We start from the raw sequence: 15818 nt of genomic DNA, 5'->3' as shown, positions 1-15818 counted from the left end.
AAAGCCATCAGTGTTTCTTTAAACCAGCAGTTATCAGTTAAAAAGCTTATAATAAATATTTACCATTCACAGTCGCAACAAAACTAAAATACTTTGCTGTAGACTAATAAAACTAAAGATCTTTACAGTAAAACTAATAAAACTTTGTTAAAGGAATCAGAAGATCTGAATAAGTGGTAAGATGTAGTCTATTCTTGTATGGGAAGACTAAATATTGTAAAAATGTGAGTTTTTCCCAAATCTAAAATTTCAGTAATGAAAATCAGTATCCCAAAGGGATTTTTGAAGACATCTGAAAAACTGATTTTTGAAATTAATATGGCAGAATAAATAAAAGCTTAGACATTTTTGAAAAAGAAGAACAGAGAAAGGGGACAACCTTTCCATGTATTAATATAAAGCTGTATTAGTTAAAATCATGTGCTGTTATTATATAAATTAACAACTAGGACAGTAAAACAATAATATCAATGGCTCTATCCTGGAGTCTTTAGACCATTGGCTATTTAGGAATAAATTACAGGTGGACCATAGTAGGAAACTCTCTGACTATTAGAAAAAAATATGGGAGACTAACTTTATGCCATTGGAGAAAAAGGGATGTGTTTTTTAAACAAGATACTAAACACACAAGGAAAAGATAAGTAAAATCAACTATATCTAATAAAATATGTTCAGTAAAGAACATCAGAAATGCAGCTAAGAGACAAGTGCCAGACTGAGGAAATATTTACCACAGAATATAAGTATCAAGAAGATACAAATAGATTCTGAAGATCATTGAGATGGTCACCTGTCAAATAAGAAAAATAAGAATGTGAATATAGAATTCTCAGAAGAGGAAATCTGAATGTCCATTGAACATAAGAAAAGGTGCACAATTTCAGTTTTAAAAAGATGTAATACAGTTTCACACTCATTATATTGACCAGAACAGGGGAAGGGAGAATGGCTAACAGTAAATACCAAGTATTGGAGAGGAACAGTGATAGCAGTTTACATGCTGCTTGTGTGCTTTAGAGACTGTATCAGTTTTCTGTATACCATACTATTCCAAAATGCAGTGGCTTTAAATAGTAAGTATTTATTACTGCTTACATGCCCATGGGTCAGCTTCTGATGTCACATAGACTGTTCAGATGTCTGCAGCCAGCTCTGGGTCGAGCAGCTAACTCTGCTAATCTTGGCTACACTGTCTCACAGTTAGGAGGTTAGCTGGCTGTAGGCTGCTCAGCTGAGACAGCTGTGCTCTATCATCCTTTAGGAGGCTGGCTTAGATGTATTCACATGCCAGTGGCAGAGTTCCAGGAGTAAAGTAGAAACTGCAAGGCGTCTTGAGGCCTCAGCTTGGAACTAGAACACCGTTGTTGTACATTCTGTTGGCCAAAGGAAGTCATAAGGTGAGCCTAGATATAGGGATGGGTAAGTAGATTCTGTCTCTTGAAAGGAAGAGCTGCGCAGTCACATTTTAAAGGACATAGATGTGGGGAGATGTGGAGAATGGTAGCTATTTCTGCAGTTAAATTACTGGGGATGGCAATTTGATAATAACTGGGGAAGCTGAAGGTCTTTATCTTCTGTGACTCAGAAATTTGACTTTTAGTATAGATCTTAGAAAAACTCTCATACATGATAACAAGGAGATCTACAAGAGGGTTTTCTTTTTTTGGCGGCTGGCCTGTATGGGGATCTGAACCCTTGACCATGATGTTACAACACTGCGCTGTAACTAAGTGAGCTAGCCAGCCAGCCCAAGAGGGGTTTTTTTCTTTGCAGCATTTTTATGATAGGACTAAACAAACAAGTGAATGAATTAATAAATTGTGTTAAATTCCTAACTGTTCAACCATTAAAATGAATTAACTAGAACTATATTTATTAATACAGCTAAAACTCTGAAACATAACATTGAGGGAAAAGAGTTGCAGAAGGTGTAATACTTTTTTTTTTTAATAGAATGGAGAAAGTTTGAGAAAATATCATATACCATTAATACTGGATATATACCTAAGTAGTAAAAATGTTAAAAAAACATGCAAGAGAACGACAAACACCAAATTCAGTTGAGTAGTTGCCTCTTACAGGGGGTGGGGAGTATACAAGGGGGGGGGTCAGTTCTACCAGTAGTTTTATTTCTTTAAAAAAAAAAGCGGGGGCACACAAAATGATATGTTAATATTTGACAAAGGTGAACAGTAATAACATGAATGTTTTGTTTCTTTACTTTTTTGACACTTGAAACATCTCATTTAAAATGAAAACCAAAACCCAGTGATTTGATCACACTGGACCTTCACTGGCTTCCCATCTACTTCCATCTGTCTTCACTGTGATTCTTTCCTTCTGTAATTGCCAAGCTGGGTGGGTGTCAGAGTTATGTGAATTGACTATATATTCATGGGTTTCCTCATACAAGCATTTGCATTAGAGTTGTTTCCCTGTGCTCCTTTTAGGACTGGGCTTATTGCTTTAATAGGGGAAGCTTTTATACTCTGGCTCACTCAAATGTTCAGAATTTTTGTTTTGGGATACTCAGTTTTCCTCAGAGAGCTACCTTTTAAATCAAATGAAGAAGTAGCAGGAAACTTTCAGTTACAAATAACAGAGAACTTAGGCTGGCTGGTTAGCTCAGTTGGTTAGAGCACAGCCTTATCAGGTCACAGGTTCGGATCCCTGTACTGGCCAGCTGCCAAAAATAAAAATAAAAAAATAACAGAATACCTGACTGAAAGTAGCTTCAACATCACCTGTTAATTTTTTGAACATTAGAAGTCAAGAGATTAGCCATTATCAGGTTTCTTCAGCAGCTCATTAGCATCAGGGCTTTAGGTCAGCTTCTCACTGATTCTTTTCAACTTCCCTTATGATCACAAGATGACTGTAGGAGCTCCAAGTTTCACATCCCTACTTGACAAGCAAGGAAGTGTGGGGGGTTCTTTTTGTGTGGTCTTTTTATCATGGTGGGAAATCTTTCGGAGAAGTCCCCAAGAGACATCTTCTCAGGAGCCATTGACCCAGAACTGGGTCACACGCAGTATCTCAGAACTAGTCACTGTAGAGGGGAGCAGAATTCCTATGCCTTGCTTAGGCATGCCTTCTCCAAGGATGCTGCAGCCCCTGCCTGGACAGAATCTGGTGTTCCTGGTAGCAGTCCTGGGCTAGGTAGCCATCACTGTCTGCCAAAATGTCCACCATCGAGTGAAAACTGGTTTCAGAAGGTGATGGTTTACTTTGTGCCCATCCAAACCAAACAAAGCCAGGGGTTTCTTGTGGTTAGAGATCATTTTAGGGGCAAACTCAAAGGCCCATTGCTCATAATAGTGCCTTTGCGGATCTCGCATACACACATGGGGAGACTGCTAGAGGGAAAGAAGGGATCACTGAGGTCTCCCTGGTCAGCCTAGCTCTTTTCCAGATAAATGTTTCAATCCCAGTAAAACACCTCAGAGAAAAAAGAGACGCTTGTGTTTTTTATATTTTTTTCTTTTTAAAAAGTAGGCAATTATTCAGATTACTTTGTTAACTAAACATAAAGTACTCGAATTAGTGTTGTATATTTTGAAGTTCAAGGAAGCACTCGCCATTTGATTGAATAATAAAGGGCAATAATATTTTATTTAGAATTCTCACTGATAGCTAAGATGGGCTTTCAAATAAAGACTCTTTCTCTGGATTGGGGCTTTTGGCATATAGTTTGAAATTGTGACTGCTTTGGTATAATTTTGAGAAAAACGGGTCCATACCAGTACCTGACTGGACCAAACTTACATATACCCTGAATCAAATCTTATCCCTAAATGTGTGAGCCAAATATCTGTCAGATGTGACCCTGGCACCTATCTGGACCTGCATGCAAGAATCATGTGACAGATAAAAATAACCCATTCTCAGATTGCTGTGGCAGCATTTAAGAAAAAGTTAGGAGAAGAAAGTTGAACTCTGGGTCTGAGAGAATTGTAAAAACATAGGATAGTTAAAGTGAACTCTTTCTTCGAGGACCTTTGCCTATGAGGTATCTTTCTATCAGCACTGTTACTTTAAAGAACTGAAATCCTCTTTTTTACTAAAGGGGGCCTCTTCCTAAGAAAACTGCTAAGTCCCAATTTTTAAACTGGTAATTATAGGAATATTTCTTTGCTTTTTACTATAGAATTATTGATAGGATCACTTTAAGTAGAATTCTGCCAAGTAGATCTCCTGAGTATTAGTATAAAACCTGAAAGAAAGGCTAAGGGACAAATAAAACTTTTTAGTTTCTATAAGTAGAAGATTAATTAGAAGTAAGAATAAATACCACTGAAATTTTGGTGTACACATGGCAGCATTATTTGATTTACATTAGACTTTACAAGAATATGTCTATTTCACACAGAGAGGTGCTTTTATATTTTCTGGAGATTGTTTCATTTTCTAAACTTTGGTTTCTTTAAGAAAAATTAAGGTGCTGGCAAGTTTGCTCAGTTGGTTAGTGCAGCCTTGTAGCACCAAGGTCAATGGTTTGGTTCCCGATACTGGCCAGCTGCCAAAAAAAAAACAAAGAAAAAACAAATTAGTTGGACAGTCCTTGCTAAAAAGAATGCTCTCTCGACTTTGCAGAAGAAAATTGAATGATGGCCTCTATAAATTTTTCCTCGCTCCCCACCCCCTACGGCCCTCACATGAATTGACAGCTCTTCTCCTAGGCCCTGTCAGTGGAGGCCTGTGGCAGGAACATAGGTGACATGTCTCCGGAGGTGATCCAGGTGTGTTCGGGCTTCCTGAGATCAGAATACAAACTGGCTCTCTAGCTTGTTCCACTTGTCCAGGCAGTTTCACTGATTAATTTGTAAAACAAGCTAGCTAGTTTTAGCTGGTTGTAGAGGGTAATTATTTCTAAAAATGTAGAGAAGTGATTTGATAAGAAAAGGTAGACATTTCCATTCAAGTAGATGAAAGCCACATGGGTGGATGGATATAAAGAATGGATATAAAATAGTAGACAAAGCAGGCGTGTCAGCAAGAGAAAGGAATAGAATTTCTTGACATACAGCTAGCAAAAATTAATTTCAAAATATGTCATCCTGGAATCCAGGCCTTTATATTAGCTTCTATTGTTTCTATCATTAAATATCTCTTACGAACTTTTAGAGTACTTATTTAAAATTTTTGTTCATTCTGTACAAGCTTACTGAGTACCTACTGTGTTTGAAAATATTTTTGCCTTAATTTTTAATTTATTACAGAAATAACGTGGTAGTAGTTTTGAAAACAAGTTATATCATTACCCAGGCACTTCCAGGAGGTTCCTCTCTCTCTCACCTCTCACCCCATCTACTCCCAGCAAAAACAGACAAATTATAAAAAGCAAAAGTCAAAAAAACATACCCTGGCATAAAAGCAATGTGGATAATACCACCATGGATTAGAAACATAGTTGTACTGCCGAATAGCAAGGGAAAGCTGCAGCCTCAGGTGGCTGGTGGTTGGACCTCTTGGAGTGAGGGGAGTCCAAGTGCCACTCCTAAAACTGGAATGGGGGTTAACAAAAGGACACCAGGAACAAGATGTGGGCCTGGGTAGGGAGAAGACACAGATGCAGTGTCCAGCAAAGGATAGAGCCAGGCCACCCTCTGACTCCATGGCTCTGTCTGCGGTATCCCCCACATCACCTTGGAACTCTTACACTTTGAGACTTGACTTGGGAGAGCCTGGTGAAAGCAGCCGTGACTGGAACATGAATTCACTTCACATGATATGAATTTTATAGGATGGCCTGGTGAAGAACTTAAATAGATGTTAAAAAAAGTAAATGAAGGAATAACTTGTATTTAAAAAGAACAAAAAATCATGGAAATAAAAGCATACATAATGGCAATAGGCAGATATGAAAAGAACAGGTAGAAATGAAAAATACCAGCCTGAATACAGTTGAAAAGAAAATTAGTAAACTGGAATAGACTGAAAAATTTACAATGCATCAGAAAGACACAAATCAAAAAAAATATGAAAGAGCCAATGGGAGATAGTATAAATTAAGGTCTAACTACTGAAGTTGCCTCTCCCCCCGCCCCCCGCCATCATCTCTATCCATCATATCGCTGTGTGCATTTCTGTCATAATACCCATCCCTGGCACAATTGCCATGTTTATGTGTTTGTTGACTTAGGCTTTCGTGGGGTCCTGCAGGCTGCTGAGCTCTTTTCTGGCATACTGTATACAGATAGCCAGGAACCAGTCAGACAGGGGCCTTGCGTTTGCTTGTGGAGCTTGCATTCCAGTGTATCCATTGCTATACCTCTGGCGCCCACACCATTTTCTGGCTCAAATTAAGCATTCAGTATATATTTGGTGAATGAGTGAATAAGTGAACGAAGTAATCAGTACCTCAAAATAGTTTTGGTATGGCTTCATGGCATTGATTATCTTGCTATGTTTGGCCAGCTCTGCATTAGGGAGAGAGATCAGGAGAGATGAGAGGAATTCTTTCTCCCCAGAGTGTCCCCTGCTGTTAGCAGTCTGTGACATGCAGAAAACATGTGTATAACCTCCACAGACCTGGAGTCGGCCATAACTGTGTCCTCTTGTTTTTTATTTCTGTTTTACAAATTGCTCAAGAAGACTCAGAAATATAACAATGTCAATATGTTAATTTTTCTTTTTCACTTTCAGGCTGGCGTAAAAGGGACATTGGGAAGATTAGTTGGAATTTTTGAGGTAAGTCTGTCAAAATCTTTTGTACAAATGATATAGTAGTAATAACCACGGATATCTTAATCTAGGAAAGATGCCATCTCTGTTTAACTGAGTTTTCAAAACAAAGCAGCACCAGCAGAGAATAGCATGCTTTGTTTTTAAATCCCATAGTCTCCTCCTCAAAATTATTTGTATTTCCTAAGTATTATTTGTAAATATTATTTATCCCATTCCTACCTTTTTTCCTCTCCTCCCAAGGTGGGAGGGAGGGTAGATAAGTGTAGAGAAGACAGGAAAAATAGAAGATTAGTAGATATAGCAAAGAAGGGAAAAACAAGGAAATAGGCTGTGGTAGAGATATGAAAGAAGGTGGAAGGAAGTGAGAAATCAGGGGGAGTAAAGATGAGCAGGGATAGTAGTAAAAGGGGCGGTATGCAAGAAACTCAGCTTGGTTGCCTTAATGGGGCCACCGAAGCGTGAGACCTCAGTGGCCCCCTCCCATCCACAGTCTCTTCTCTTTCTGGTGTTCTATGATTGACAGGGTGCCTTTTTCTTGAGAGGTCACAGCATTTGTGTGAAGTTGCATTTAGGGGTAGGGAAGGAAAAATGAGAGTAAAGCCTTGGCTTTAGAAGCCTGGCTAAAGAGCTTGCCCACAAATTCAGGTGTGGCTTGTTTTAAATCATGTGGCCATGATTGTAGGATGAGAAAAAGTAAGAGAAATCTTTTGTGCCTAAGCTCTCTGGACATATGTGTAAGAGTGTGTTTCATTTAAGTAACCTCCTGTCTCTAAGGAAAATTCTTCCTCCGTCCTTCTCTCTTTGCCCTTCAGAACCAGGAGAGGAAGCACAGGACGTATGTTTATGTGCTCATTGTCACGGAAGTGCTGGAAGACTGGGAAGACTCAGTTAACATTGGTAAGTTGTCACCAGACAGCCTCCAAAGAGCTCCCCATAGTCAGCTCTTGCCACAGCACAGGTCACTACCCAGAACTAGAAACAAGAGCCTGATAAAGAAAGAAATAATAGAAGGGTATGTTTAATAAAACAAGCATGTACATTTTGAACTTGAGAAAGTTAGTAATTTGAAATGTTTAAAAGGAAGCTGAAGTTGGGTACCTGGTCAACAAATAGAAATGTGGCTCATAAAAATGAGAAATGTTGATTCTAAAATAAAATTGGATCCTCCCCCAAAGGGTTATACTTCTCTGCCTCCTGAGTAAATACTGATCAAGGGCCTCCACAATGCCAGGCCCACTGTTGGCCATGGGAATGAAAGGTGACGGCAGGACCTTGGTCTTGTTCCTCATGACACTCATTCATATTGTTGGATAAAATTGTTAGTATGGTGGTGTGAGCCACTCCCCAAAGTGTCATTACGTAGATGCAGAGTAATGAGAGTAGTTTCCAGTTTTATTCATGTTACCCATCAGGTGCACCCAGCTTTCTCCCAAAGGAGCTATTTTCTTTGTTCTCTCAGATTACTATTGCATGTACATCTTTTGAACTAAAAACTGAGGTGGTTTAATGTTTGGCTCATGATTTAATCGTTTACCTTTGAAAGAAAGTATATCCTAGAAAAGTATAGTATTAATTTAATTTCTGTTACTTGCCAAAATTCCTCCCTTTATTGTTAGTGTGTGCCTCTACCATGCCCCCCTCACAACCCCTCAGCCCTTAATGGCTTTGTGTCTGGTAATAATGCAGTATGCTTAAGTAAATAAATTCAGTGTGGGTATATTGAAAACAGACTCCTTGACAGCCAGTGCTGGGGCCTGAAGAGGAGACAGAGTTGATTGTGATGTGGCCCTATCCTCAGAGCACTCTGTCGGGTAGAAGTCACACACTTGTGATATTAATTCTTAAGGTATCATTGCTCTTTGAATATCCAAACAAGTCTTTGGCCTTGTACTCCCACTTCTGAGAATTGACCCAATGGAGTAATCTAAATAAAATATGGGGCATAAGCCTATGAGCCTTCCTTCACATGATCCTCCCAGTGAAAAATTGGGTCTTAAATGTACAACTCAGTGAATGGCAAGTGAATGTTATATAGCTATGAAACCCCATGTTATGAAAGCTGTATACCATGAGAAAGTGCTTATGAAATAGTGTTGGTGAATGTAAACAGCAGGGTATAGAGTTTTATACACACACACACACACACACACACACACACACACACACACACACACACACACACACACAAATTACAGTTACATTAAAATAGGAAGTTGAAATGAAAATAAACATGAGGTACTGGTTTTCACCTAAAGAATTGGAAATGATAAAGAAAAGATAGTGCTGGTTGGGGTATGGTGAGACTGACATTCTGACACACACAAGCAGGACTGGGGATCAGGGTAGCCTTTCTGGAAAGCAGTTGGCAGTATATATCACATGCCCTTGAAATTTCAAATGCTTATGGTAAGTATCTTTCCGTGGGAGATTAGAAAAAAGAAAAAGGGATGAAGATTTGAAAAAGTAAAAATCTTAGCATTATTTATAACAACTAAAATTGCAGACTATTGATGTTAAATGATAGAGAAGTGGTTAAATGGACAATAGTACATCCATGCATATTTTTTATAATGCTCATAATTGCTTAAGAAACAGTGTGAAGTAAAAAGAATCAATAACAATAAAAAAGCAAACTGTTAACAAGATGTACTGTGTGCCAAGTACTGTTTGGGTGCTTTGCATATTAATCCTCACAAAAGAATTGCCTGATAGGTCCTGTTTGTTTTTTTTTTAAATCTATTTTATAGAGGAGGAAAATAGGGCACAGAGAGGTTCAGTAACTTCCCCAAATCTACACAACTCATTGGAGCCAGTGACGTGTTTAGAACCCAGCACATTGGCTTCAGAATCCTTGTTCCTAATCACAAGACTCTAGCAGAGCCTGTCAGGATTTGGAGCACCTGAAAGCATGATCACAGTTATAGTTGTTCAGATACAGTTTATTTTTCAAGTATGCATGAAAGAAAAGCAAATGCACTAAGATATTGAGGGCAGTCGTTTCTGGTTTATAAGATTATGGGTACTTACTATATTCTTTCTACTTTCCTCTCTTTCTCCAATTTTAAGCAATGACATTTTACTATTATAAGAGAAAAAATAGAGGATTTTAAAACATTCATTCGAAATAAGTTAATAGAAAAGTTAATAGAGATTGTATTGAGATTTTTTTTTCTTTTTCTTCTGTTTTCTGTAATGTAGATATATCACTCTGATAAAAAATTTTTTAAATAACTGGTTACAAGCCAGCCATCCTAGTAATTCTGGAAGGTGATGTTCATGTTGATTTTTTCAAGAGATGGGGTTGCTGCTGGGCTTTGGTCCCTTACATGCAAGCTGAGCAAAGCCCAGAGGCCAAGGAGCACGAGAGAAAACTACTAGCAGTGGTTCTTTCTCTTATCTCTTCAGTTTTCAGATTTCTTACCTATTTCCTATCTATACCTATTTCCTATTAGGCATTTGTACAATACTTGAAGCATACAAAGTGTGTTTGCACTACTTTTGCGAGAAAAGAAAATAAGGGAAAAAATTACAAAATCCCTATTTTAAAAGTGTCAGGGCCGGCCCGTGGCTCACTCGGTAGAGTGCGGTGCTGATAACACCAAGGCCCTGGGTTCGGATCCCATATACGGATGGCCGGTTCGCTCACTGGCTGAGCGTGGTGCTGACACCAAGTCAAGGGTTAAGATCCCCTTACCGGTCATCTTTAAAAAAAAAAAAAAAAAAAAAAAAAAAAAAAAAAAAGTGTCAGGAAGCATTACATTAATGTTTTCTTCTACATTTTCTCAAAAGTTCTCGGCTCAGAAACCTCCTCACTGCTTCCCTCTTGTACTGATTTCATTTTCCCTCTGCCTCCACAGGAAGGAAGAGGGAATGGTTTAAAATAGAAGATGCCATAAAAGTGCTGCAGTATCACAAACCCGTGCAGGCGTCATACTTTGAAACGTTGAGGCAAGGCTACTCAGCCAACAATGGCACCCCGGTCGTGGCCACCACATACTCAGTTTCTGCTCAGAGCTCAATGTCAGGCATCAGATGACTGAAGACTTCCTGTAAGAGAAATGGAAATTGGAAACTAGACTGAAATGCAGATCTTCCCTCTCACCCTGGCTCTCTTCACCTCTCCTCACAGGCCTCCTCTTTCAAATAAGGCATGATGGGCAGCAGAGAAAGGGTGTATTGATAATGTTACTGTTTGGTGTTAAGTGATGGGGCTTTTTCTTCTCTTTTTATTGAGGGGGTGGGCTTGGGTATGTAATTTGTAAGTACTTTTGTGCATGATCTGTCCCTCCCTTTTCATACCTCTCCAGTCCTTTGAAGCAAGGCAAACAACCTATATCTCCTGCCTTGGATTCTGAAGTGTTCCTGTTTGTCTCATTCCAGCCCTGGCCAGACATTTTTCTTTGATTTTTAACTTTTTTTTTTTTTATTAAGAGATACCAATGTGAGATGAAACCTTCCAAAAATTTGCCCTATAATGTGCTGTTCAGTCCAGTAGGTTGGTCATTTTCACTGCAGGATGCATTTATCTACACATTATATACTGGACATATAATATGTAAATAAATGACTTTTAGAAGGAGAAATTTAACTGTTTATTTTCAGGTTTTTTTTTTTTTTTTTAATTCTGGTGTTTGTGGAATAGAGAGCCTCACAATTAATTTACTTTTTTGTTTTTTGTTTTTGATGCTAGTGGCCAGGCAAGTTTACCTGCCCTCTCTCTATTTCCCAGACATTTGACTGTAGTTATGTAGGGTGCAGGAAGAGTTTAGCTACCTTCAAAGTGCTCCCTGGACTCATGGGTGCCTCTTCTCCAAGCTGTGTTTCCATGCCAAGAAATAAATAGGAATAAACCCATTTTCTTTCTTATTACCAAGCCGGGAGCAAATGGCCTCAGCCCAGATCCAGAGAAATGATAGAAATTGGATTCTGCCCTACATGTTGACAATAGGGTTGAACTGGATTCTTGGGATTACTATCTAAAAAACTGGAACATCAAGCACCGTTTCTATCCTTCTGGTTTGGAATCTTTTCCATAATACTTATTGCCGACAACGGCTTCTCTTCTTGTCCATATATGCCTTACACCATGCTGAACTGGATATTGTCCTTGTGCTCTGAACCATCCAGCTGTACTTTGAAAGTGCAGTTGCATAGTCCTGTCCCAGTACTGGGTAACCATGTTAAGTTTCTGAAAAGTACACAGGGGGGAAATTCAGGTGTTTGCTTGTCTTTACAATGTTGTAGCACTTATGATTGCACCATGGAACATGCTCAGAAATATTAAATTGGTCTGCCACTAGGACATGAAAGATCTGTCTTTTGCTAAGAAGTGCTCTGGCCAGGCCACGTAATCATTTACTAGAGCAGCTAGGTAATGCATTGGCTCACTGCAGACTCTTTTGTTGGCTTTCGATACAGGTTTCATGCTGGCTTCTTTTGCCAATTGTGTTGTTTAGTTGGGAAGTAAAAGGGTCTTGAGATGGGGGTTGGGGGAAGGGGACACCAATTGATCCCTGGCTTGGGACAAGAGATTGTTGCTGTACTCTTAGTGGCATCTCCTTTGTCAAAACACAGCCAAGATGTGAAGTAAAATCATAGCTCTCTTTATTTAAAAATTCTAATAAGTACTCAAACTTTGAAAAGCTTTTGCTCTTCCCTCCCAGTAAAAGAAATGTGGATGTCTGTTAGCCCTGTGTCATTTAGTGTTCAGTGTTTTGGGGGACATCAGTTGGTGAACTTAAAAATTTTCTGTCTATTCTCAGTCTCTATCCTCTCTCCCAGTCTTGAAACATAGAACCAAAAAGCAGTGCCGGCAATTTTCTTGTGAAACCATCATACCTTTGGGAAAAGAATTATATCCCCAAGTAAGGGTCCTAGTGGATAGAAACACCATGGGACTTAAGTCTGAACACCAACTTGCTGTTCATATGTCCTACTTTAAAATGAGCATAGTGCTTCTTATTGCCTGATTTAGAGCATTCTAAGGTTCTAAGTAAAGGGAAAAATAAAATAAATTTAACTAAGCACTAAGTAGAATCCCCAAACCACATTCCTCTAGATAAATTCTACCTTTATGTTACAGATTGAAAGTGCTTTGCAGGAAAATAGTATTCCTGAAAAAGGAACTGTGGTATTAATAGTAATTTGTACACTTTTTAATGATCTGAAGATGTTTTGGCTGGGCTGGTGTAACAATATACTATCCCAAAAAGTCCAGTTTTGATTGTTGTTGGTATCTTTGGGTTAAGAAAATGAAGTCATCCAAGAAATATTTTTCAGTGACATGAATGCATCCTATTAATGCAGTTAACTGGAGAGATTGTGCTGATGCTTTAACTGACAGAAGCAGCCTTTGTCCAACACCAGAATTGTTGAAACCGCTGCTATTTTTTGTTGCACTGGGATTCTGCTGAGCAGGGATTGGTGTTTTTCCCTTCCTGGCACCATAAACACCACGGCTGTCTTTACTGATGCATAGTCACAGTCCTTTTGTGATAGATTAGTTAGACCCATGGTTGCAATAACCTTTATCTCCCCCAAGGAAAGTGAAAACAAACAAAAGGAAGTATAAAAAACTACCCTATTTGCAGAATATTTCATTGACGTTTATTTGCCATAGATTCTACCAGTGCTCATTCAGGCTAGAGGTTCCTATGTTTAGGGTAGATCCATAGTCTCTCCCACACAGTGAATTTGCATGTCCTACATTCTGGTTTTTACTGGAGCATCCATCACAGTCCACCATACTCAGGATAGAAAAAGATAGCAGTGAATTTTTTTTAATTAAAATTTGATCGTAGTTTATAAATTGCAGACATTGGGGAAACACCAGTGAAGTCATGCAATCATCCTTTTGAATCAGGACTTCATTGGCATAGTGTGTGTAGGGGTGGGGGGGTGTCTGGGGGTGTGTGTGTGTGTGTGTGTGTGTGTGTGTGTGTGTGTGTGTGTGTGTGTGTGTGTGTGTGTGTGAGAGAGAGAGAGAGAGAGAGAGAGAGAGAGAGAGAGAGAGAAGTGCACTACCAGGAGTCAACCAGGTTAGATTTTCTGTAGCCTTCCAGAAAGATAGTAGCCTTGAAACAGGAGTCTTGATTTTTCTCCTAGCAAACATAACAGGATGGAACAGTTAATGAATTGACTGTGTTTTGTTTTTATAAGTGTCCATCTCCCCATCTGCCCTGAGTGGAGAGGGCTCCTTCACTGCTGAGTCTAGGCTGAGCCATCTGGAGGGATCAAAGGGTGTGGGAGCATCACCCCCACTGAGGCCACGGAAGGCCTAGAAGGTGGTGTCGCTGCAGGATTTCCGCCCTCTGCATTGTGCTGTGCAGTCTCATGGAACAGTGAGGTGTTTGAGGCCTTGCTTCTCACAGCCTCTGGGGAGCAGAGTAGGTCACTGCCCTCCGGCAGTGTTTTGCAGTAGTTTTGTAAATGTGTTCCACAGTCAAGTTTCTTCACTGCAAAGAAATATTTTCTGTTTTGATGTTAGGAGTCAGATGTGTAAGGTCTCTTAGGCTTGCTTAGAAGAAGAAAGTCACCATTTGTGGCTTTTAAAAGAAGAAAAAAGTTCCATGTAGAATCTTTCCTCCTCCTCCTCCTTCCCCTTTCTCTTCTCCACATACAGTGCTTATTGGAGGCTCCTTTCAAGCCTCCTTAACCAGAGATGCAATCTCTTTTGTTCAACCTGGGTGTTTGTTTCACGTGTCATGCTTCACCTGTTTCTCATTTCCATCTAGTTCTGTACTAATGCCTTTGTTGGAGTGCCCTTCATCTTTTTTTTTAAAAAACAGCTTAGCCTGAGCCATAATTCACTTTTTTAGTTCACAAAAAAGATTTAATAACCACAATGTGATTTTTGCAACAACTGTGTGATTTTAATATTTCTGAAGTGTTCACCAAGCCCGTCCTAGTTAAAAGTAGATTTAGAATTGGGGGAAACACTGCAGTGGGATGAATTTTTGCTTTAAGAGAAATGAGAGTTGGTTGTAATTAATAATATACCTTAATCCCGGTCCCATCTGCATTTCAGAAAATAATCCACATCTTTACCAAAAATTGGAGATGTGCAGGACAATTAACTCAAGCAGCTATGGGGAAGGAGGAGATTATTTAATAGTGATTAAATAATGGATGGCTCTTCTAGTTCATATTTTAAAGACTGCGAAAGAGGTCAGACCTGAAGCTCTGCAGTTCCCCCTGCCTGGTTGAGGTGGCAGTCATTTCTTCTGAGCCCTGTTGGATGGAGCCTGTTTCCTCAAGGCTGTGGGAGACTTCCAGACTGTGGAGTTGCCCATGTTAGTGGCTCAGCCTTGCCTCCATCTGGGCACCCACAGTTGGAGTGGGTGGGAGAGCACTATGCATAGAGTTAGCCTCTGTGCTCTGGGGTGAGCTTTGCTATGGAGACTTCATCATCCAGGAGAGCTGTATTTTCCTGTCACTTTATATGTCATGTAAAGTAGTGAGACATTTGAGATTTTAAGGTAAAAAAAAAAGTTGTAAATTGGGGAACATTGACGGCAATCCATAAAAGATACTGTTTGTTGTCTGTGCATTGGGTTGACTTAAGGTCACTACAGGTCCTGGGATCCTAGAGATTTTAGGCAGACTCTCCTTTGGAAGCCAGTAGCCTTCCACCACTGCCTCTAAAAGGGCTGCTTTACTTTTTGACCATGTTTTTGCATTAGCCCCAGAAACTCCGGTCTTTACTTGATAACCTTCAGGAATTTGAGAAGCCTCATTGGGGCATTGAGAAAACAGTACCTGTCACCTTCAGCTTGATCAAATTGTTTGTCTTCCTAGTCCCCTTAAAAATTAATAAAAAGAGAAAGAATCCTGTTTTGTGTTGATTTGGGCACACTCCTTGAGCTGAGGCTAGCAGTCACATGATTTTGGCTGTCTCTGTGACATGAAGCTTTTGAATTAAGAGAGTAATGTCTCTCCCCTGAAGCTTTTTTTACAGTGATGATTTGGTGAGCTTGAGCTTGTCTTAGAAAATGAGATGGTGGACTTTGGGAGGAGAGCTCAAAGAGAAGCTACATTAACTCAGAATTGAGAACTCTGCTGAAGAAGAAACTTTTGGCCAAAAAAGTAAAATTACTATCTAGAAGTTGGAGAGAGACTCCTCTGGCAGT

At 39.4% G+C, this 15818-nt stretch overlaps 1 protein-coding gene and 1 long non-coding RNA gene across 2 annotated transcripts in view; one reads left to right on the top strand and one right to left on the bottom strand.

Annotated features, from left to right (window-relative positions):
- Positions 1-12377, top strand: part of NUDT3 (nudix hydrolase 3) — a 99191-nt gene extending 86814 nt beyond the window's left edge. Inside the window, exons 3-5 of the mRNA XM_063097348.1 lie at positions 6649-6693; positions 7503-7587; positions 10548-12377. Coding sequence (XP_062953418.1) covers positions 6649-6693; positions 7503-7587; positions 10548-10726 — 309 coding nt within the window. The 3' untranslated portion in view covers positions 10727-12377. The remainder of the gene's footprint in view (positions 1-6648; positions 6694-7502; positions 7588-10547) is intronic.
- The window catches only part of LOC134378337 (uncharacterized), a 33212-nt gene continuing 27821 nt past the window's right edge, over positions 10428-15818 (bottom strand). The window contains exon 3 of the long non-coding RNA XR_010023627.1: positions 10428-10737. This is a non-coding gene — a long non-coding RNA (uncharacterized LOC134378337). The remainder of the gene's footprint in view (positions 10738-15818) is intronic.

The sequence above is a fragment of the Cynocephalus volans genome, chromosome 5 (genome assembly GCF_027409185.1).
Source record: "Cynocephalus volans isolate mCynVol1 chromosome 5, mCynVol1.pri, whole genome shotgun sequence".
Taxonomy (NCBI): Eukaryota; Metazoa; Chordata; class Mammalia; order Dermoptera; family Cynocephalidae; genus Cynocephalus; species Cynocephalus volans.
Note: the sequence above shows the minus strand (reverse complement) of the source record. Positions and strands in the feature narration are given on the sequence as shown.